At 38.6% G+C, this 22,149-nt stretch overlaps 1 protein-coding gene and 1 long non-coding RNA gene across 7 annotated transcripts in view; one reads left to right on the plus strand and one right to left on the minus strand.

Moving 5' to 3' along the window:
• Positions 1-22,149, minus strand: part of LOC144589154 (uncharacterized) — a 75,636-nt gene that overhangs the window by 47,385 nt on the left and 6,102 nt on the right. The gene's annotated exons all lie outside the window — the stretch shown is intronic.
• The window catches only part of LOC110073326 (arf-GAP with SH3 domain, ANK repeat and PH domain-containing protein 1), a 46,074-nt gene that overhangs the window by 22,264 nt on the left and 1,661 nt on the right, over positions 1-22,149 (plus strand). For 3 of the 6 annotated variants that reach the window (XM_072997065.2, XM_072997066.2, XM_072997069.2), the window contains 14 exons: positions 1,228-1,391; positions 3,876-4,009; positions 7,048-7,139; positions 8,196-8,385; positions 8,837-8,922; positions 10,272-10,387; positions 12,070-12,137; positions 12,740-12,847; positions 14,647-14,884; positions 17,134-17,295; positions 18,687-18,750; positions 19,041-19,087; positions 20,027-20,151; positions 21,695-21,814. In XM_072997065.2, coding sequence (XP_072853166.2) covers positions 1,228-1,391; positions 3,876-4,009; positions 7,048-7,139; positions 8,196-8,385; positions 8,837-8,922; positions 10,272-10,387; positions 12,070-12,137; positions 12,740-12,847; positions 14,647-14,884; positions 17,134-17,295; positions 18,687-18,750; positions 19,041-19,087; positions 20,027-20,151; positions 21,695-21,814 — 1,714 coding nt within the window. Of the gene's footprint in view, positions 1-1,227; positions 1,392-3,875; positions 4,010-7,047; positions 7,140-8,195; positions 8,386-8,836; positions 8,923-10,271; positions 10,388-12,069; positions 12,138-12,739; positions 12,848-14,646; positions 14,885-17,133; positions 17,296-18,686; positions 18,751-19,040; positions 19,088-20,026; positions 20,152-21,063; positions 21,231-21,694; positions 21,815-22,149 lie in introns of those variants that run through there. The other 3 variants (XM_072997067.2, XM_078393272.1, XM_072997068.2) reach the window with 2 other exon arrangements.

Genomic DNA, 22,149 nt, shown 5'->3' on the forward strand with positions numbered 1-22,149 from the left:
GTGTACAGCACATTTACACTGCTATACAAGCTGTGTACTCACTGCTTTACATTGTAGCCAAGTGTCATTTCTTCAGTGTTGTCACATGAGAAGATATACAAAATATTTATGAAATGTGAGGGGGTGTACACACTTCTGTGATATACAACAGAGACAAGTTTTAACCAAAAACATAAGTATCTGTTAAATATTGGTGCAGTATTATGCTGTTCCTAATACTGCCATTTTTTTGTTGCTCAGATGGTGTGATTTCTGAGATCTGCAACTGCTTATAGTACTGTCTGACATTTCTTGATATTGTTCCCAAAGCCCCAATGACTACAGAGACCACTGAAGTGTTTCTTCCAGAGGCGAGATGTTTCGATTGCTAGGTCTCTGTACTTCATTAGTTTTTCCAATTCTTTATTTTCAACTCTGGCATCCCCTGGAATTGCGATGTCAATGATTGAGACATTTTTTGTTCTATTACTATGTCTGGTGTGTTGTGTTCAAGGTGTCTATCAGTTTAGATTTGGAAATCTCACAGAATCTTGACGTCGTTGTTTTCTGACACCTTCTCTACCTGGTGTTCCTATGGGTTTTTTGAAGCTGGTAAATTATATTTTTGCATAATTATTTTTTTGCAAAAGTGCAATAATTTTAAGTCATTATGTTTTGTTCATTTGAACACATTGTGTTTCAACAAAGCATACAGACTTAAAAGCAAAACATGATATATAGTCCTTGAGAGTATAGGAGCCATAGGGAAGACAGGCACGGACATTCATACTGATCTCCATTATCAGAAACTTTGGTTCTGGAGTTGTGGGGACCATATGAGGTGTCCGTGTACATGTTCTCAGCTTTGCTGTAGTGCCTATTAGGATACAGGTGGTGGCGGTTTTGAACCTATCAGTCAGGGTGCTTTTTAATTTCCCAGAGCATGCTTATACCTACAGTAAATAATGTGGGTAGAATTCCATTTTTTCTGAATAGCAAATAAGCAAGGTAAGACATTATCATGGAGAGTTGGTTTGAACATGTAAAATTTGTATGCCTTCTATTTCTGTGCTCCTTTCATACAGGCTGTGCCTTTAGACGTCATACAGCTTTTATTTGCTTCTTTTATTTACTTCTACATGCAACAGGTTACTGGACATCAACCGAACCTGGGTGGGATGAGGCAAGATCTACTGAAAGAGTGAGATTGCTCCATGTACCTGACAGCATTTTCCTCCTGTGTTGCAGATGGATCTCTGTCCTGAGCAACAGTAAAGAAGAGGCTCTGAACATGACATTTAGACAAGCACATGGCAGGGAAGAGTGTAGCATGGAGGACTTGACAGGAGCTATCATTGAGGAGATAAAGCGTATGCCAGGAAACAGCATGTGCTGTGACTGTTCAGCGTCAGGTACAAAAGACTTCAGATGGTTCCTGCCTTCCAATTTAGCTACAGTCTTGGTTTACAGGAAACAGGCATACTTAACAGCACAACTGTAGAAATGGGTAACATGCATAACAAACAGGTATCATTCTTTCCCTAGAATCCTTTGGCCTACGGCTCCCCAGTTGACATTAGTGGTCAGAGATAATGGTAGTTAACATCTGGAGAGCACTGAGCAGAGGAAGATTGCTTTATAGTTCTGATTGAACTTAGCAATGGGATCCATTATGCTTTCTGTGATATCCTGTTCAACAGTTTAACAGTCTTTGAGGCCTTCGTTCTGGAGACTAAGGGCTAGAGATACAGCACCAGACACACCAGAGAATGATTTTATCCATTCACAGTCCAGAGCTGCAATTGATCCTGCAATCCATTTTGATCTCAAAAATAGCATCAATGGGTTCTGTAGAATTTTGCCATAGAAGGGAAATGAATTTCATGCTGAAAAATAAAAGCAATCTGTCAGCAATATCTAGGATGGCAGTGTTAGGCAGGGGTGATTAATATTGTAATTCAAAGTCTGAAAAAGTTTCATCCAGCATATTAATGAGATAAAGTGTGCTGTAAAAACATAAGAGCCATACTGATTGCTGAATCAGATCAGAGGTCCATGTAGTCCAATCCCCTCTTCCAAAGTGGCTGAATAGCTGACTGGGGGGAAGGAAATAGGTGGACAATTTATCTGATGTTCTCCAGAAAAAGATGCAGAGTGGTATAAAGCCTTTGATACCTGAGGTGATGCATAGCCATTGTGAATAGTGACCATTAATGGCCATAGCCTTCATGATTTTATCCAGCCTTCTTTTCATGCCTTACAAGTTGTCAACCACCACTACATCTTGTGGCAGTGAATTCCACAGTTTACCTATGTGCTGTGCGAAGAAATATTTCCTTTTATCTTCCTGGTTCTTCCATAGTTCAGATTTAATGATAACCACTGGTTCTAGTGTTATAAGAAGGGTGAGAAAACGATCTCCCTATTGACTTTCTCCACAGAATACATACTGTAATTGTATGTATATATATCTTATCTCCTCTTACTTGCCTTTGTAAATTAACTGAACCAACCTAAAGCATTGTAACTTCGCTCCCATTTTATTCAGAATTTTCTGTACCTTTTCTCATTTTACATCTGTAATATATATATATATAGACATTGACAATGTAATTTTCTCAGGGTTTTTTTTTGGGGGGGGGGAGAAGTACTGAAACCGTGAGAGAAAACAGCCATGAGGCACCAAAAAAGAGGAAAGGGTCCAGAAGATTAGACAGGAAATTGCAGAGAGAGAGAGAGAGAAATGAATAGAATGGTTTTGCTTGCATAAGCGCAGTTATCCTGTGCTCTTCAGTAGTGTATTGCATTCCCTTTCAACAAGGGGCTGCGTGCATATCTCATCCCATAAAATTCCCTGAATGAGTGTGTGTGCTGTATGTAACAGAGTGTTTACTGGGCACAAGTACACTTGCAGTGATCTGACCCTGTCAGTATTCGCTGTATGCACTGAATGTACAAAAAGGCTAAGGGGGTAATCACTAACATTCATGAAATGAGATCCATTTTTAGACCAGTATACATTTGGGGACCCACTTCTCTGTTCATTACCATATTAGTAATGCTGCTGTTGTAACACACTGGGAGCCTGGTAAAGCACTGCTTTGAGGAGCTGAATACATAACTGTTTAGTTTCATTTCTATATTGCTATAAGAGGGATGTGGTGGCACTGCGGTTTAAACCTTACCACCATGGTGGGAAGGTAATGGCGTTCCGTGCCTAGTCGCGCTGGCCACGTGACCACGGAAACTGTCTACAGACAAACGCTAGCTCTATGGCTTCAAAACAGGGATGAGCACTGCGCCCTAGAGTCGGACACGATTAGACTAGATGTCAAAAGGTTCCTATTGACATTTAGTCGAGTAGTGTCCGACTCTAGGGAGTGGTGCTCATCCCCGTTTCAAAGCCATAGAGCTAGCGTTTGTCTGAAGACAGTTTCCGTGGTCACATGGCCAGCGTGACTAGACACAGAACACCGTTACCTTCTTACTGAGGTGGTACCTATTTATCTACTTGCATTTCCATGCTTTCGAACTGCTAGGTTGGCAGGAGCTGGGACAAGCGATGGGAGCTCACTCCGTTGCGTGGATTCGATCTTATGACTGCTGGTCTTCTGACCCTGCAGCACAGAGGCTTCTGTGGTTTAACCCACAGCACCACCACATCCCTTACCTTTACATTTACCTATATTGCTGAAGCACCGAAGTTAACCATTTTATAATAGCGAGAAACTGGATAACAAACCATCTCCTCTATTGACATTTTTTGCGAGAACTACTGGTGGTGAGAGAGCACTTTGGGAATTAAGTGCATAAAAATTATTTGCCACGTTGTCCATCATTAATTACAAAATGGCACTAATTCTATCTTTATTTCCATATGCTTCCTCACTCCATAGACCCAGCATGGCTCTCCATTAATCTGGGGATCTTGATCTGCATTGAATGCTCTGGGATTCATCGAGAGCTGGGTGTGCATCACTCTCGTATCCAGTCACTAGCTTTAGACAAGCTGGCAACCTCAGAACTTTTGGTAAGGCAAAGACTTTATTCTGCCCTATCAAATTTTGTGACAGCATTCCTTTCCTAGTTCTGCTGATTCATTACTTAGCTAAACCAAACTCGTGTATGCTGTTTTTCCTGATTTTCTTTTCACTCTGTCATTTTTAGCTGACCACTTTCTTTTTTTTTTTAATTTACATTTTATTATTTTTATAACATACATACCTACAACAAACAACAACAGGAATACCTACAAAGCAATAACATGTAAAACTAAAAAGACATACGCAAGTGACAAAACTAACATATAAGCGGGGAGGTGTTTCTCATACCACCTTATCTATTATGTAAATTCTGACTACAGAGATAATATATTCATGTGCATCTGCACATGTTATATTCCACATTGCTATTACATATATATAATTATCTAACATCCTAAATTTATAATAATTTTTTGAATTCTCTCATCTGCATTTCCATCCATCTGTCTCTTATCATTTACATTTCTCATGTATCACATTCTCATGTTCTCTTTAAATTTTCTTATCCAGCATAAAATCCACCCAGGCCTATTCATTCCTTGATAATCTCCATTCTTATATACAGTAAACTATGTAACTAATATTTTCAGCATAGTCATTCTTATAGTTCTTGTATGCTTGTATGCATATACATGCCTTAAGACCAACATCCAACATTATTATTCATCATCATTTCTAAGATCTATAAACCACATACACTTATCTAATCTTAAATTTCATATTTGGCCAAATTTGCTTATAATATATTGATCATCTTGCTTTATCTATTAATTATATCTATCTTAAAACATTTGACTTCTATTATTTATAATATATCCATGTGCATCTGCACATGTTTGCTATTACATATATATAATTATCTAACATCTTAAATTTATAATAATTTTTTGAATTCTCTCATCTGCATTTCCATCCATCTGTCTCTTATCATTTACATTTCTCATGCATCACATTCTCATGTTCTCTTTAAATTTTCTTATCCAGCATAAAATCCACACAGGCCTATTCATTCCTTGATAATCTCCATTTTTATATACAATAAACTATGTATCTAATATTTTCAGCATAGTCATTCTTATAGTTCTTGTATGCTTTTATGCATATACATGCCTTAAAACCAACATCCAACATTATTATTCATCATCATTTCTAAGATCTATAAACCACATACACTTATCTAATCTTAAATTTCATATTTGGCCAGATTTGCTTATAATATATTGATCATCTTGCTTTATCTATTAATTATATCTATCTTAAAACATTGGACTTCTATTATTTATTCAGCAAGTACCTTCCCCCTTTCTAGTTTCTATTTGTCAGCTCCAGTGTCATCCAGCCGGAATTGGCCTCATAATCACATATATTTATTATTTCCCTATACATGCCACCACCAAACAAAATATTTCCCAGTTTTAAAATGCCATCTGTAGAATTTTTTTAAAGCAATTTCTATGTGGTTGGTTGATTTGATCCCAATATAGTCAGTGTTTAGATTTTGGAGCGAGATAACATGTGACCTCTGATTGTAAATACTTGCCCTGAGCTTTGCCCATCTCTCCCTTATATTTTTTCTTTTCAACACAGTCTTAAGATAAATTCTCCCTTTCCTGCCCCCTCCCCGTTTGTCTTTTTTGGTCATCCCTTGAGAAAAATGAGTCTTTTTCTTCTTTCTCTCTGACTCTGAGTTGTCTTCGCATCGTGCCAGTTGCTGTTTCTCCACAATTAAAGACTGTTCATTAATTATCTGGAATTCCCCCTTGCTTTCGATTTTTTCGTGCATAGCCGAGAAGATTCCTTTCAGGTCCAGTCTGCACTCCTCAATTTGTTTTCCCAAATGTCCAATTATATAGTTTTGAAATTCTTGTAAAAGTTCCTTGACATCATGCATTGCCAGTTGCGACGATAGCTCACCCCCACCTTCCATGGTCGTACCAGTCAACAGATTAATTACTCAGAATCTCCACATGATTTATTGGCAAGTCCGCTCTTAAGGTCTTGTAAGGGGGGACTTCATAAACATTGTAGCCAGAAACAGAGTCATTGCAAAGTTATTTAAAGTTCTTAAGTCCTGACTTTACAGATTTATGGAAGGCCAGTTCTCTAGGAGGGAGGGTTGAGAGGAAAGGGGATAAGTTGGTTTCGTTTTCGTGCTGTGGCGTAGTAAAAAAGAACTCCAGTATTAAGGCATTAACGATGTTATGCCGCTCTGAGGTCTCCTTTTCAAACGGCTTTCACATAGCAGATTTGATCTTTACTTGCTGTAGCTTATCAGCAGTTTAGATTAATTTCTATTCTGTAGTCAGGTAGTAATTTCCTCCCCTTTGCCGAGCAGCTAACTCACCAATCATGGCGACTTCACGAGACGAACTGCGTGCAGGAAGGGAACCTCTTCCAAAAATCAGACTGCCATCTGAAATTCGGCGGTTCCGAAGCTCCCACTTGCTGACAAGTCCACGCTCCTGTGGAACTTGCCCCCTCCTTCTCCGGGGGGGTCGTCTGTCTCGGAGTAGACCCAGGAGAATCCAGAGCACTAGAATTCCCCTGTTCTCGCTGCTCGTGGCTCCTCCCATCTCCATTTTTAGCTGACCACTTTCCATGTATTTACCATAATTTCAGCTCTCCTTCTTACCTACCTGGGGTTTATTTCTTCCTTATCCCTCCATGTATGTGTATTGACTGGTCATAAGGACTTTTTCTGTCATTCGGCTCTACCATGATTCAGTTTATGCACTGAATGTACAAAAAGGCTAATAGAGTAATTGCTAACATTCTTGAACTCAAGATCCATGTTTAGCTGAGCATACATTTTGGAACCACTTCTTAATTCACCAAAATTTAACTGACACAAAGGTGCAAATCGAATGTTGCCAAAATTTGTTACGCTATATCTTTTCCTTGTCTAAGACCCAGCTAGAATTTGGAGTGCTTAGATACATATGTTTAGTGCTTACCATAGGCATGGTTTCCTTCATTATTAAATTTAGTATTTGAGTATTAAATTTATATTTTATGTGTTTTGCAGTTGGCGAAGAATATTGGAAACTCACGCTTTAATGATATTGTGGAAGCCAATCTTCCCAGTTCATCTCCAAAGCCCACTACTGACAGTACCATGTAAAGGACCATTCTTTCCATTTTTATATAATGATCAGGATGGGAGGGAGATGGAGAGAAAGAGGGTGCTGCAAGAACAGCTATGTTTGTTGTGATCCTCCAGTCTAGTTAAAAACAACAACTGTTTGATGGCACCTTTGAGGTTTTCTGATTTATTGCGGCAAGAAATTTAATAGGACTTATTGTATTAGACATAACATAACAAGGGCATTGATGCAGTAACCTTCTCCCACTGCACATTAAAGCCTACAATAAATATTAAATTATGGGATCATTTAGATATATAGAAGACAGCAGAAAATAGAAAGACACCATGGTTTCATCATAAGCACAGTAAAGCTGTCTAATTTATTGAGATACCTTCTTTCACATGTGAGACACTGTAACATAATGATGTGGGCCAAATTTGTAAAGAGTTAGTGGCTGAATCCTATTGTACCTGGTGTAGCATACAGCTACACCTGCAGAAGCTCATGGAGAAGTATGGCGAAGCAGTCAGCATTGCATGTCTCACTGCACAACTGACTATGCAACTTCTTTCTAGATATTAGTTCTACCTTTGCAGGAATTTTGCAATTGCTTGCCCAACTTCAGGTTAGGCAGCCATATCTATGCAGCAGGAACTTTGCCAGTGTGTAATAAAACATATGGGCTATTAAGAGAATGGTAATGCAACCCTGGCTTCCTGCATTCCTGGCAGGTATGAGGAATCAGTAATGCTGGCAAAATGCTGATCCTTTTTCTCTTGGCATCGTGGTCTAAACATTGATGCATATGACTTTGAGTCCTTTAGTTCTTCCATTATATGGCATCAGATTTTGAATTCACTAGGAGTCAAACATCTTGCACATGTTTTCCTTCTGCCCACCTGAAAGCTGGGGTAAAAAGAACCAAAGTGGGAAACTGGAAGAAGAGGAAGGGTGTTGGCTTGAGGCCTTGGACTTCTGTTGTTTGTTGGAAAGGAGATTGAGGTTATAATCTGCTGGTGCATAATTGAAGTGCCTTCTTGAATTTGTAGTTTCTTATCTATCTTTATTTTGCCCTGTATCATTACAGGACCCTTCGGAAGGATTTCATCATTTCTAAGTACATTGATAGGAAATATGTTGCTCGGAGGATTGCAAGGAGTCCAGTAGCCAGGCTTAAGGAGCTGCAGGATGCCGTTAAAGAAAAGGATATCTATGTCTTGCTTCAAGCTTATGCTGAAAAGGTGGATTTAAGTGAGCCTCTTTTGGAATCCAGCCAGGTGAGACTCCCTCCCTCCGGCATATGGATAAACCACTAGAGATAATACCAGTGCCACAGAATTATAGATCATTTATCCCTCCCCCATTAATTAAATGAATTGAGGCGTTAGCAGAAATCTGGCTGGACAGTTTAAGGAGCCCTTGCCTTCACATCTTCCATTAAACTATGAAGCTACCTACAGCTGTACTGGCAGAAAAATAGAATAACAGAACCAAATATAACTGATAGTTGAACATAAAGCTTCTGTAAATAACTGGTTACTGTATAGCAAAATACAGTGCTTGCATAAACGTTCACCTGACATTTCTTCTTTTGGATATTGTCAAAGGGTAGAATTAATAAACCTGCTCATCGACCTCTCGAAATTGATTTGCCAGGCCTTCACTGGCTTTTGAAAACAAATTTAAAGAATTTTATCTGATCACTTCGTGTTTGTTTGTTATTTAAAGGACTCCGGAGAAACACTTTTGCATCTGGCAGTGCTAGTATGTGACCGAACCTCTTTGCATATTGTAGATTTCCTGGTACAGAACAGGTAAGCTGACACTGTGGTTTGTTCAATAGATTTAACATGGCAACATTCACTATTATTGAGGACAGATAATGAGTTCTGGTTTGATGGGTATGATGTAGTGGGGTAGCATTATAATATACTCCATATTATTCCTTGCAAAAAAGGATTCTTTATGTCCTAAAACAAATAGTTTCAAGTCCAAAGTGAGGAAACTGAAATTTTTTGATTTAACTGTTTGGGAATGTCTTCTATTATGGGATAGTTTTATTTTTGTCTTCGTTATGTTTTTTGTTTTTGTTACAAAAGCATCCTTTCTGTTTGCATAATTTCTTTCAATCTCTTTATCCAAACTCCTAAATTGTTCTTCTATAAGAACTACAAGAATCCTTTTATTGTCTACTTAGTGCTTTTCAATGGTTCACATATCTGCACATGTCACTCCACAACTGAGAACTGACTATATTGAAAAAATATTAGCTCCGATACATCTGCATTCCTCCTTACCAGTCTTTGTCAAAGCATGTCTTCCCATAGCAACACCATGTGCCTTATCCCCTATTGATCAGGAGGATTTTCTGAATGTTTGAGAAACTTTTTATAAGGTACAAAGGCCTACATAAAAAAAGAGGAGGGTGTGACTCTTTCCTTTCATTAATTTCCTTATGTTAATGGATTTATTGTAGGGCCCCTTGAGTTTAAGATGATCATGGAAGCCCAATCTTGGTATTTAATCTATGATTCCCACATTTGAAAGTGTCTTGGGTCCAGTTTGAAATGTGTCCAGTACTGAAATTCTGCTATCTTGTTATCTGAGACCCTCATCCCTGAACCACTTGAATGACAGAGATCTGTACTTTTCTTAGAGATAAAAATAATGTATTTTTTTATCTTAGAATATTTTTTCCAGATGTAGGCAGAATACAGGAGAAACTGAAAAAGAAATAGGAACATGTGCAATGACTATTATGACTGCTTGGGGAAGATGAGGATTGTCATCATTTTCCCCAGGCATCTGAAAAATATAGCAACACCAACTCCTTCGACTGTCAGTTAAAATTAAAAGCTGGAGAAAAGCAGAGTGATCCTGAGCTGGCATTGTTAAAGCTGTGACAGTAATGGCAAAATCCAGGCCTTTTTCCTTCCTTCCTCCCTTCTTTCCTCCCTCCCTCCCTCCGTCCCTTCCCCCCCCCCCTTTTACCAGTTGCTAATTATATAAAACAAGAGTTCTTCCTCATATTTGGGCCCATGGTGAAGGATGGTAGGAGTTGCAGTCCACTAACTTTTGGAGGGCCACACCTTCCCCATTCTGGCCCAAAGATTGCCTGACAATGACAATTGACCATATGGCTCTTTTAATGTCTCCTATCTAGTGGGAGCCTGGTGAAACAGACATCCAAGGGGAACACACCACTCCATTACTGCAGCCTCCACAATAAACCTGAATGCATAAAACTACTTCTACGAGCCAGAGCCAACATTGCAATCAGTAAGTCGATACCAAACAAAATTATTGTTCAACATTGGAAGGGGAAATATCTGCTTAGTTACATTATTTTTCTCTCTTATTTCATTGTTTCACTATAGTGCCTTGTATAATCCCATATACTTTACAGTCACCCAGTGTTCAAACATACAGCTGTGGTAGTTTGTTTAAGGTGATACTGACAATACTCAGATGGTTTCAATGCAGGTGCTCTCACTTAATTTGTGGAGTGTATTTGCTTTCACTTAGCTTACTGGATAGCTCAGTGAATTAAATATTAAGGTTGGGAATCAAAATCCCTACTGTGCATCTCTGAAGAGCCAGCCTATATGGCCTTGGGAAAACTGCACAGTCCCAGAGCGCCCTCAGAAGAAGGGAAAAGTAAACCATTTTTGAATATTTTCTACCTAAAAAATCCTGAAAAGGGTTGCCATAAATCTGATTGACTTCATGGCACATGATGATGATTATTTACTTTTACAGTCATCAAACCATTAATAAAAAACAAACTAGCTCAGGACCCACTAAAAATGCATATGTGGCATTAATCTGTTTTCCCTCCCACAAGGTTTGCTTGGATTTACCTGCTTCAGCAACTGAAGTTATAAATCAAGCCCTTGTTTATCTTCCAATGACCAATCACAAAACAAATACAAGATACACAGGCGAGAAGAATCACGGGCTAATGCAAACTGATTTCTTTTAACACTTCGAAGAGTGCCATTTCAAAGCAAGAACAACAATGTGATAAATGTGTCATTCCTTTTGACCATTAGTGGGTTGTAGAAAATAAAATACTGTAGTCTCATGGCATCTTAAAAACTAGGAAATTTATTAAAACATAGATTTTCATGGATTATAGCCACTTTATCAAGAATTTCTGATGTACATACATTTGTTATACTGTGTAGCATCAAGTTGGAAATAACGAATAGTTACTCTGATAGGACTTTCAAGGTAAGATATTTAAGAAGTGATTATACCAGCTCCACTCCTCCCAGTGAGTTCCGATGCCTTCCATGACATATAGAAAGCAATGACCAGTCCCCACTGCTCCATCTCTTACCAAAGGTCTGTTTCTTAGCATGAAATTGCATCAGATGCCATGTTTTGAAACCTACCTTTGGTCTTTCTGGTATGGAACCAGCATGATACAGTGCATAGAGTGTTAGACTAAGACTCCGGTTTTGGTCTCCAATAAGTCATGAAACTTGGTAAATCTCCTTCAGTGAGTCTGCTCTCTCTCAGCCTGGGCTACTTTACAAGATTGTTGTGAAGAGAAAGTGGGAACAAAGTGTGCAAGCAATTCTGGTTTAAAAGGCAAAAAACCCTTTAACTTTGGAATACAGAGGACTCCTGTGTAGTCTCACGGGACAGTCTTGTAATGTCTGATGTTCTTTCTGTCAAGTGTAAGCCCTAAAGCACATTAATTTCCCACTTAGGATGCAAAGATAACGTTCAAATGGAGCAATATACAGATTGGGGAAAAAACTATTAACAGTTAGCACTCCCAAGCCAACTACACCAGAGTACAGGTTGCTGTCCTCTGAAGATGCTGGCCACAGAGACTGGTGAAACGTCAGGAAGAACAACCTTCAGAACACGGCCAAAGAGCCCGAAAAACCCAGAACAACCAGTTATCCTCCTCATTACTCATTTGGTCATGTCTCCATTTTTCCACACAGCTAATGAAGCTGGACAGACAGCTCTTGATGTTTCCAGGCAAATGAATCATGCTGTGTGTGAGGCTCTGGTAAGACACTGGCATTTTTGCTTCTCCCCCATTCTCCAATGTGATTCCATGTCTAATGACAAGTTATATGTAATGTAGGTTTTGGTGCTTAAGAGTGCAGCTTGTTTTTTCTTTCTTTCTTCTGCCATATTAGGTAGGCTTGCTTGTGTGAGTGCTAATGCTGATAATTGTGTACCATCAAATAAATTCTGACTTACGACAAACCTTTTCAAAGTGGTTTACCATTTCTCGCTTTTGGTGTATCCTGGGACTGTGCAATTTGCCCAAGGCTACATAAGCTGGCTCTTCTGGGATGCACAGTGGGGAACTGAACTCCCAGCCTCTAACTCTGCATCCCAACTCACTCAGCTATCCAGCCAGCTCTGTATGTGCCATAGTGAACCATAAATTCAGAAATATTTACTGTGTGAGCACTAGCCAGCGTAAAATCAAAAATATTCAGCGCCTTGCCCTCTTGACTGCCAGTATTATTTTACTATGCAAGTATTGATAATGTTGGTATCCTAGTTCTGGACATCTTTTCTTATTGTCTTTTGGCACTTCCCTGGGAGTCCTGTATATATATGAATGTGAGGAAAAGCTGAGTTTTCTGTGTGTTCCAGCTTTTGCAAGCTCAGAATGATCAATTCAACTTGCGTGCTCATGTAGAATATGAATGGTATTTGGGCCAAGAGGATATGTTTGAAAGTGATGATGAACTGGATGAAAAGGTAAGATTCCAGCACTTTTGAATAGTTGCTGCATGAGTTGAAGCTGGTATATTGTTTGCCATATCTCAGCTGTTCTTTACAGAGTCAGAGTAGAGTGGACACCTTCCCAACAAACTACAGTGGACCCTTGACTTACAGACGGCTTGACTTACAGACTTTTTGAGTTACAGACTTCTCTGGCCACAAAATTTAGGTTTGACTTGCAGCCTGAGACTTGACTTACAGACCAGAAAAAAACCAAAATGGAACAAAAACGGCCTGTTACGGGATTAATCGGTTTTCAATGCACTGTAGGTCAATGGAGACTTGACCTGCAGACTTTTTGACTAGAGAACCGCCTTCCAATACGGATTAAGTTCTCAAGTCAAGACCCCACTGTATTGACTCGTTCAAGATGGGAATCCGTTCCATCAGGGATTCCAGAAGAAATACAAAATTGTATTATTATTTATATGGATAGTCACCAAATTGTAGAACTAGCAGGGTTCCAAAAATGATTAGCCATGTTGAGTCTTTGCAGGGGAAAAAAGGACTTTGCAGGTTCTCAAAGACTTAACAGATTAATTATATAGTAAGGATTTGCGATATGGCTGGTAGAAATACAGACAGCAATAATTATCTTAACATGAGTCATTCATAAAAACAGTTGTTAGGTGGCAACACAGACTTCTTTGCATTGCTGAACTGAATACATGTTGTTTGTGTGTTTTCTCAAAGTCCCTCTACAAACTACCGGACTGAAGTGTATTGGTGAATTATAGCTCAAGAGTTTCAGACTGAGACTCTCCTTTAAAATTGTTTGAGAATTGGCCATATCACAGTTATTCATAATTCTCTGTGATGTTCTAGTGCGCTCCCACTAGTTCTTGAATGCCATTTTATGGTGTCACATTTGTGTCTATTTTTTCTTTTGTGTAGAGATAGACCTGTTTGTTCTAGATAAAGTGCAGTAAAGCACTGGTGAAACTGATGCCATATATTACAGGCAAATACTGTATGAATTTGTTTATGACTCTTTGATGTTGCAGATGACTTTAGCAGGTCCTATAATACATGAGCCAATAATATTGCAGGAATACATAAGAGGACCAAGTCAGCATCTGGGTTTGAACGCAGGTTTGGTTCCTCTTTCTGTATATCTGTTGTGTGATCTCATGTTGAAAAGTTGTACTATGTGTCAATTATTTGTTAACTACAAGTCTTATTCTTAACACTTTGCAAGTGACCATGTCTTGTAATAGCTTCAGCAATGCAATCATTTAATGTGTATGCAGAGGAAAACCCCATCCACAATGCATTCCTATTGCAACAACCAGTCCTAACCGTTTCTACTCAGAGGTACTCAGTATGATTCAGTGGATATAGTGACTATGACTAGGTAGGCCATGCTTCAAATCCCCAGGAAATCTCACTGGAAAATGGAACTAGTAAAATCTCGCCTTCAATATTTACTTACTTTGAATGCCCTGTTAGGGTTGCTATAATTTGGTTCCTGCTTGATGGTGCATAACTAACATCCCCTTTGCATGCATGACCATGACAATCAAATGGTCCTTCTGTATTCAGAAACAGATGCTAGGATCAGAAAGGGTAGTGCTTCCAATGGCTTTAAATGCCCTATTTATAAATCATCTGGCATTTGGAGGTTGTTAGAATAGCGAATCAGATGGACTGTTGGTCTAATCTAGCCACAGTTGTTTTTTGGGATTCATCTGCTTCTCCCTGAAGTCCTTTTAGTGCTCACCAAAGCCTTATTCCAGCTTTCCATTATTGTAAGTCTACACATCTTTTTATTCCAGCTCAGTCCAGTGAAAAAGGATCGTTTTCATCGTCCTCAAAGTTGTTATAATCTGCCCGGGACAGCCTCTCAATCATGGAAAAATCCAGCTAACTTCTCAAAGGGAGGCAATCAAGCATCCCTGGATAAACAATGTGATTCATATGCTATACCCCAGGCCTCTAAGTTAGCTGCAACAGCATCTTCTACAGTTTCTGTTTGTGCAAACCCGCCGCTACCACCACGTAACAAACCCAAAGGTTAGGCAATAAAATTGATATCCCATTCCGTTACTCCCTTTGTACCTGTACTTTCAGAGCTCTATAATCACATATTGAGTTGATGCTAATTTTTCCTTTAAATTCTATATGGTCTTTCTTAATGCATTATTTATTTTCTATTCTGCCTTTTAAAATACCTTGAATATAGTATTTTAATATTGAAGACTCCATAATATGAGTTGTATTAGGTTTTAGCTTGAGGTCAGGAAATGTACTGGGAATACACACAGTTTTTTTCAGAGAAACTTGGGTGAGTGAATCATACAATTTTTCTTCATTATGTTTTTATCAACTGGAAAATTTATAAAAGCCATTGTGGCTACCTGCAGTGTAAACTAGATTAATTGCTATTGTTAAATGCTTATACTGCCATGATAATGACAAAGCAAATCATATTCTGTTCAAATCAATATTATATTGTGAATACGACATAACTGTAAGGCAAAGGGGGTAATTTGTCTATTCCTTGGGCTTATTCTGTTATTCAGACAGTAATTCAAAGACTAGAAACATTTTATTCTCACCTAATGACCCTTTATTATGTGGCCAAACTCGAGAATCGAGGGATTATCAACACTTTTGGGAAGTCGGGAAAAGGACATTGGACAAGATCTGAATAAAACACAAAGAGAAAGAAGGAACGCCAGGGCAACAAATCCTAAATATAAGTAAACAAGATGGAGAAGGAAATTGGGATCTTCTCAGTGAATATCAACGGCCTGAACGCACAAAAAAAAAAGGAATTATGTCTTTCACAACTGCAAAAAACAAAAATGGACATAATTTGTCTTCAAGAAACACACATTAAAAGACAACATTACAAATATCTGATCTATCTGAAGATTGGCAAACTCTACTATTTGGCAGCAGAACAAAAAAAAGAGGAGTAGCCTTATACGTGAAGGAAACGCTAAATTCTAAACATGTTTACTCAGATGAAGAAGGGAGAATCTTAATGGTAGAAATAATAATAAACCAAAAAAGATTTTGATGATAGTAATATATACACCTAATATATTGCAAGCTATATAAAACAATATTGGAAAAAGAATATCAAAACATTTGTATATTAGGAGACTTCAATGCAATTGTAGATGAGAAATCTGACTACAAAAGTGGTAAAAAGGGGAAAGGGGGGAAGGAAAAAACTCCACAAAATCTTCTTTTAGATGGCAGAAGAACTAGGACTACAAGATATATGGAGAGAAATAAATACTAAAAATTCTCAATTTACTTTCTACTCGAACAGGCATAAATCCTGTTTGAGAATAGATATAATTTGGCTATCATTGGAATTAAAAACTGAAACACAGGAAGTAGAAATAGAAATCAATACGTGGGCAGACCATAATCCAATGAAAATGTGGTGGAAATGATTTTTAAAAAAGACAAGATGGACTTTAAATCTGGGAATATTGAAGGACAAAGAATTTGTGGAAAGAACAAAAAAGAAATGGAACTCTTCTTCAAAGAAAATAAAAGAGAGGAAACAACCCTCCGAACGATCTGGGATACAGCTAAAGCGTATTTCAAGGGATTAGTCATGTCATCTATAGCTCAAAGAAACGAAGAGTAAAAACAAGAACTTGCAAAACTGAAGGAAAAACTTAAGAAACTAGAACTACAAAAAGAACCACAGAAGAAAACCCTTAAGAACCAGATGGAGATAATAAAACACAAATTAAACTTATTAGAATCTGAACAATTCGGCCAGCAAATTAAAAGGGCTAAACAAAACTTCTTTGAAAATGGCAATAAACTTGGAAGATGGTTATCTTATAGATTGAAAAAAGAAAAAAAGATTAATAAACTACAAGATGAAAAGGAGTACTACAATGTCAAAAAGAGAAGGGAAAAAGACCACTTTCCTACTGTCATCCTTGAGCACATCATGAAAAGGCAGGATTCCTTGGAAAAGAGAATAGTGCTAGGAAAAGCTGAAAGCAACAAGAAAAGAGAAAGACTAAATATGAGATGGATTGATTCCATAAAGGAAACCACAGTCTGTAAAAGTTCCCCACGTTTTCCAGTATCATTCTGAGTGCTGTTGCTTCCTCTGTTTTGTATTTGATTTAAAACCAAATCACCAGCAATGTACTTTAAATACAACTGAAGGTAAGAACCCTCAGTCACACAGCTGATAAAACATTAACTCACCCTGTTTTCCTGCTCCATTAATAAATTGCCTTCGGTTTAACATGAGTGCAATTATTCAATGTATTTTTCAGCCCCCAGTTTCCCTCCTCCACTACCCCCATCCAGCCTGCCAGTCTTTCCTGAAAACACAACAGCTAGGAAGGTCCTTCCTCCACCTCTGCAGATTCGACATAAACGGACCTCCTCAGAGCCTTCTCCCTGCACGCCACTGAATCATACCAGTCCAACTGCAGGTAAGGAAACTCTTCATCCTTTAGGACCTTAATGGAGAGCAATGCCATGATTTATAAGAGTACCTGAACATGACATGAAATATAAGAGTACTTGAAGCTGTTTTGTATTGATTCAGATGGTAGTTCCATCTAATTCAGTGTACATAGTTTACAGTTCTTACTGCAGAAAGTAAGAGACAGGATGTGGTTTCAATCTCCATTTGTCAGATCATTTATAGGTTCAGTTTGCCAAACTAAAATTTACTGAAAAGGCCACTTTAGGGTGGCTGTTATTCTACACACTAAACATGATATGGCCTGAATCTTATGAATGTTCACTTAAGGTTTGTTTAACTTGCTACAACTAATTGCAGCTAACTGGTAAGGTGTCAGAGCATGCAACTCTCACATGCTTGGCTATCCACCCAGTTGCCACAAGTGAGGTGCACCGCAGTATCTCATCAATTAACTGCAATTAGTTGAGGGAAGTTACACAAACCTTGCACAAACAGCATTGGGATTGAGTCTATACCTAGCATTTCCTGATAATTTCACTTCCCCTGACCCTCCACAGATGATCAGGGGAACTGTTCATTTTCTGATCCTCATATGCCACTTCAGAATACCAGAAACTGATACCGGAAGGAACTGGAGAACTCTAGTTTACTCCAGTCCAAGTGACTACACTCACTCGGAATGGACTAAACTGGAGTCCTCCAACCCACACCAAGAGAGTAGAACCCCCCCAAAGAGGTTCAAAAAGGTGGGGGTTGTGGCAGATTGGTCCAATTGAGCGATGTACATTTGTGGACACTGGAAAAAAAAGAGTGAACCAACCCACTCCATCAGTGCACCAAACAGCAGGACAAATGCCTGTGTGGACAGACCCTCCTTTTCTGAGATACCAACTTAAATGTCTCCTGGTCATGTTTTAATTTATACTTTGAAGAAAAGTTGTCGGAAGCATTCTGGACAAGAGATCTGTCAACACAATGATGAGGTTAGCTGTTAATGTAACCAGAAGTACCATTAATATGTTTCCAACTCATTAAAAGAATTTTTTCTTCATTAATTTTTAGACATGTGGTCAAACTAGACAATACTGTGGTCAAACTAGACAATACTCATGCTACGACAGTCAGATGTCGCTGAAATGATAAGACATCTGACTGTCGTAGCATGAGTTTGCCTTATGCTCTGTATTTAATAAATTAACTTTCTTTGTGATAGATTATTAGGAGGTATACAAGGGCCACTTTTGTGGATCTGATTGTGGCTTGAACAAATTGCTGTTAGAAAAATATAATAACAGGAAATATGCATTTCCTTTAATGTGTGATTTGACCTACAATAATCTGATCAGATTCTAGTTTATGAACATCAGCGAGTTTCTGTCTCTTGTCTCCCATCAGACTCAAGAACCTTTTCACTTCCAAGACGTTGTTCTCCAGAAGGAGCTTCTCCAAGAAGTCTAAGGTAAAAAAAATGTCTATCTGTCATGCATCGCTAGGTACTACCAAGCTCTCTTTTAAAAGAAGGTGAGATCTCTATTTCTGTATTTGCTGTTCAAGAGTGAATGGGTGCTCTAACGTGTGCAGCTTAAATCCATTTTGCACCAGTTTATCAGAACACCCATTCACATTACACCTGATTTCTTCTCACCAGTTAGCTAGTATGACTGTTCAAATGACAAATACTATTCAAACACCTGGATGTAGGATTCTTTTAAGGTGAATGAACCCTTTGTACCTCATTGTTTTCTTTAGTTCTGCATCTTCTGAACTCTCCAATACAGTAGAGTCCTGGCAGGAAGGTAAGACTGTTTCTGCTAACGCCGCTACCCAGTTCTAGATAAGATTCACCTATCTTTCTTTAAGTATGACTTAATGGTGCAGGGAACCTGCATTCTCTCTAGCTCTCAAACTTGTGAATTCTGTTTTTGGAAGAATGCCCCTGCAAATTTTTAGCTGTACACATGTAGTCTTTGAACTGTGATTTCATGAGTGTCATCGACTCCCGACTGGTCGATGGCCATAATATTGATAAAGACAGTGAAATATATAAGTTATCCTATCCTGTGTTGGAAAGTTCTTAGTTTAGTTCCGTTTTCTTTTGCTTTTATTTTTTTTAAGGCCAGGCAAATTCAGGAGTGCTCTAAATTTTCCAGCATGACAGTACTACTTGATTTAGACCAGGCGTATCTATCTCAGAACCTTGATTCTACAATGGCTGATCAGATGCCCATAGGACGTCCACAAGAGCATGAACAGCTGCCTTTTCTGTTGTCTCCCAGTCCTGTCATTTGACAGAGTGAGAGTAGTAGATTTGGACAAGCCCTGAATTCACCACAGATTATGATCTTTCCTTGTAGGAAAGTTGCTTCAAGCCCTGATCAGTTTGCTTACACTTTTCTGCACTAGTCTTTTCTTTTCTGAATTCTGTCAACAGAAATAGGCAGGCAGTCTTTTGACGAAGCGACTTCCCCCTTCTTCTGAGCACCAGCAATGGGGGAAAGGAAAGGCCATTTGCAATTACTTCCACAGCTGCTGCTACAGTTGAGTTGAGGTGGGGGTGGGAAGTTAGCTGGTGAAATTGTTCCAACAGAGCTATCTCTTCTGATCTGTTGGGTAGTGACCGCATGTTGTACAACCACCAGTGCCTCTGGGTAAAATTTGTAGAACATTGTTTTCCTTCCCCTTTTTCATTCTCTGAAGTTGTCCACAAAGTGATTTGAGATCTATTTGCTCTGCAGAAGCCTCTAAAGAAACAAAAAACTATTGCAAGCTGACACAACACACAGAGAATCATTGGTCTACATCCCAGTCACCTGCATCTTCAGAGGATATTCCGCCACCATTGCCAAAAAGGGGCAGTTTGGTATGTTTTTATTCTAGATATTTGTTTCCTAACTTGGGGTGCAGCTAGACGTCCTAATTATCCCAGTCTGAATTGATCTAGTTCATGCTGAACAGGTTTGTTTTGAGATGTGATATGTCATTTGGGGGCAATCCTTACATCCATATCCAAGGATCAACCACACCCACATCTCAGGTGACCCTGTTTAGCCTGATCTAGACTGATATTCTTTCCCTGTAAAGGGAAGAAAAAGGGGGAAGAAAACCAAAATCACAAAAGAATCTCAGTCCTGTCTCCTCCACCATGCTTTGCTTAAGCTGCTTGATGAACTTGAGAAACGGAAAGCTTCCTCCCCACTCCTTCCAGAGAGAAAGGAAATGAGGCTTTACATTTCTTTTTAATTGTTGCTAGCTGATACAGCACATCCTAATGCATTGAAAGGGCTTCTTTTTTTAAAGCCCTTTCAAAGGATTACTGATATGTTAGCAACAATTAAAAAGAAATGGAAAACTTCCTCTCCCTTCCATTCTGAAGGGGAGTGACAAGGAAGCTTTCTATTTCTCAACATTATTAAGAAGCTTAAGCAAAGGGACAGTTTATGTAACCCGCTTCAGTTTGATGCCAGTATTCACACAAACTGGAATAGGCATTGAGAAGAACTGGGCAGATTCATGATACAGGTACATTGTGCGATTGCCAGGAAAAGGAGTGAACATGTCCATCCCCAACCTTTACTTAAATAGGAAACAAATGCCTGCCTGTTCGTACCTTCACTGCTTTCATTTTCCAGGTTCATATTAGCATGTCATGAGCTAAGGTTGGAATTTTCTACACCTAAGCTACCTTTCTCCCTGTTACAGAAGCATGTCACTAAGATGTATTTTAAAATATGTAAAGACTAAACAGATTGAACTGCTTTCCCAACCATAATAGGATTTCCTCAGACGTGAATGCTTCAGCAATCAGACTTGTGAATTAAATGAAAAACATCCAACAACCCGTCACAAAACAAGCAAAACAAGCCTGTGAATCCAGAAATCTAACAAACTAGCCTGACTATGTTTATTTTATATGCCAATAAAGAATTATTATTATTATTATTATTATTATTATTATTATTATTATTATTATTATTATTATTATTATTATTATTATTATTATTATTATTATTATTATTATTATTATTATTATTATTATTATTATTATTATTATTATTATCATTATTATTATCATTATCATTATCATTATCATTATCATTAACAACAACAACAACAACAACAACAACAACAAGCACAACCACAACCACAACAAGCACAACCACAACCACAACCACCACCACCACCACCACCACCACCACCACCACCACCACCACCTAAATGCAAGATACCTAGCTGAGGAAAATTACAGGCCATGACAAAGTGCTATCTTTTACCACTTTGGAGAACACTTGCACAAAAATGTGTAATAAACCTATCATCTTTCGCAGTGCGACTGAGCACTTCCATATAAACCACACTATCTGTGTGTGCAAGTCTGATATTGTTTATTGGTGCTTATTTTTTAGAAGAAATGCTTGCGTCGGGTCAGAACTCTTTTTGACTGCCAGGCAGACCATGAAGATGAGCTAACGTTCTCAGCTGGAGAGATCATTGTTGTCGATGGAGAGGAGGATTCCAATTGGTGGGTAAGTGGCCAGCTGAACTTTCTAGTAGGTGATTCCTGGGAGCTCCTTTTCTCTACATTAACTGCTATCCTATCCTGAAGGGTCAGGTCTAGGTTTCTGTGAGCCTATGGCACGCAACTGTGATACTACATTGAAGGCATTGTGGAAAAAATAAATAGGTCAGCAAGACTCAGGGTGCGGCTAATAAATAAATATTTTAAAACAAGGGTAGATATTAGAGTCCTCCACAGCTGTTCAAGACTATAGGGTGGTGGTGCATTACTCATCCCACCTTACCTGACCCACACATATAAAGCATGATGGGATCAGAAATGCAGTTCTCATTAGGTCGTTGC

The sequence above is a fragment of the Pogona vitticeps genome, chromosome 4 (genome assembly GCF_051106095.1).
Source record: "Pogona vitticeps strain Pit_001003342236 chromosome 4, PviZW2.1, whole genome shotgun sequence".
Lineage (NCBI taxonomy): Eukaryota > Metazoa > Chordata > Lepidosauria > Squamata > Agamidae > Pogona > Pogona vitticeps.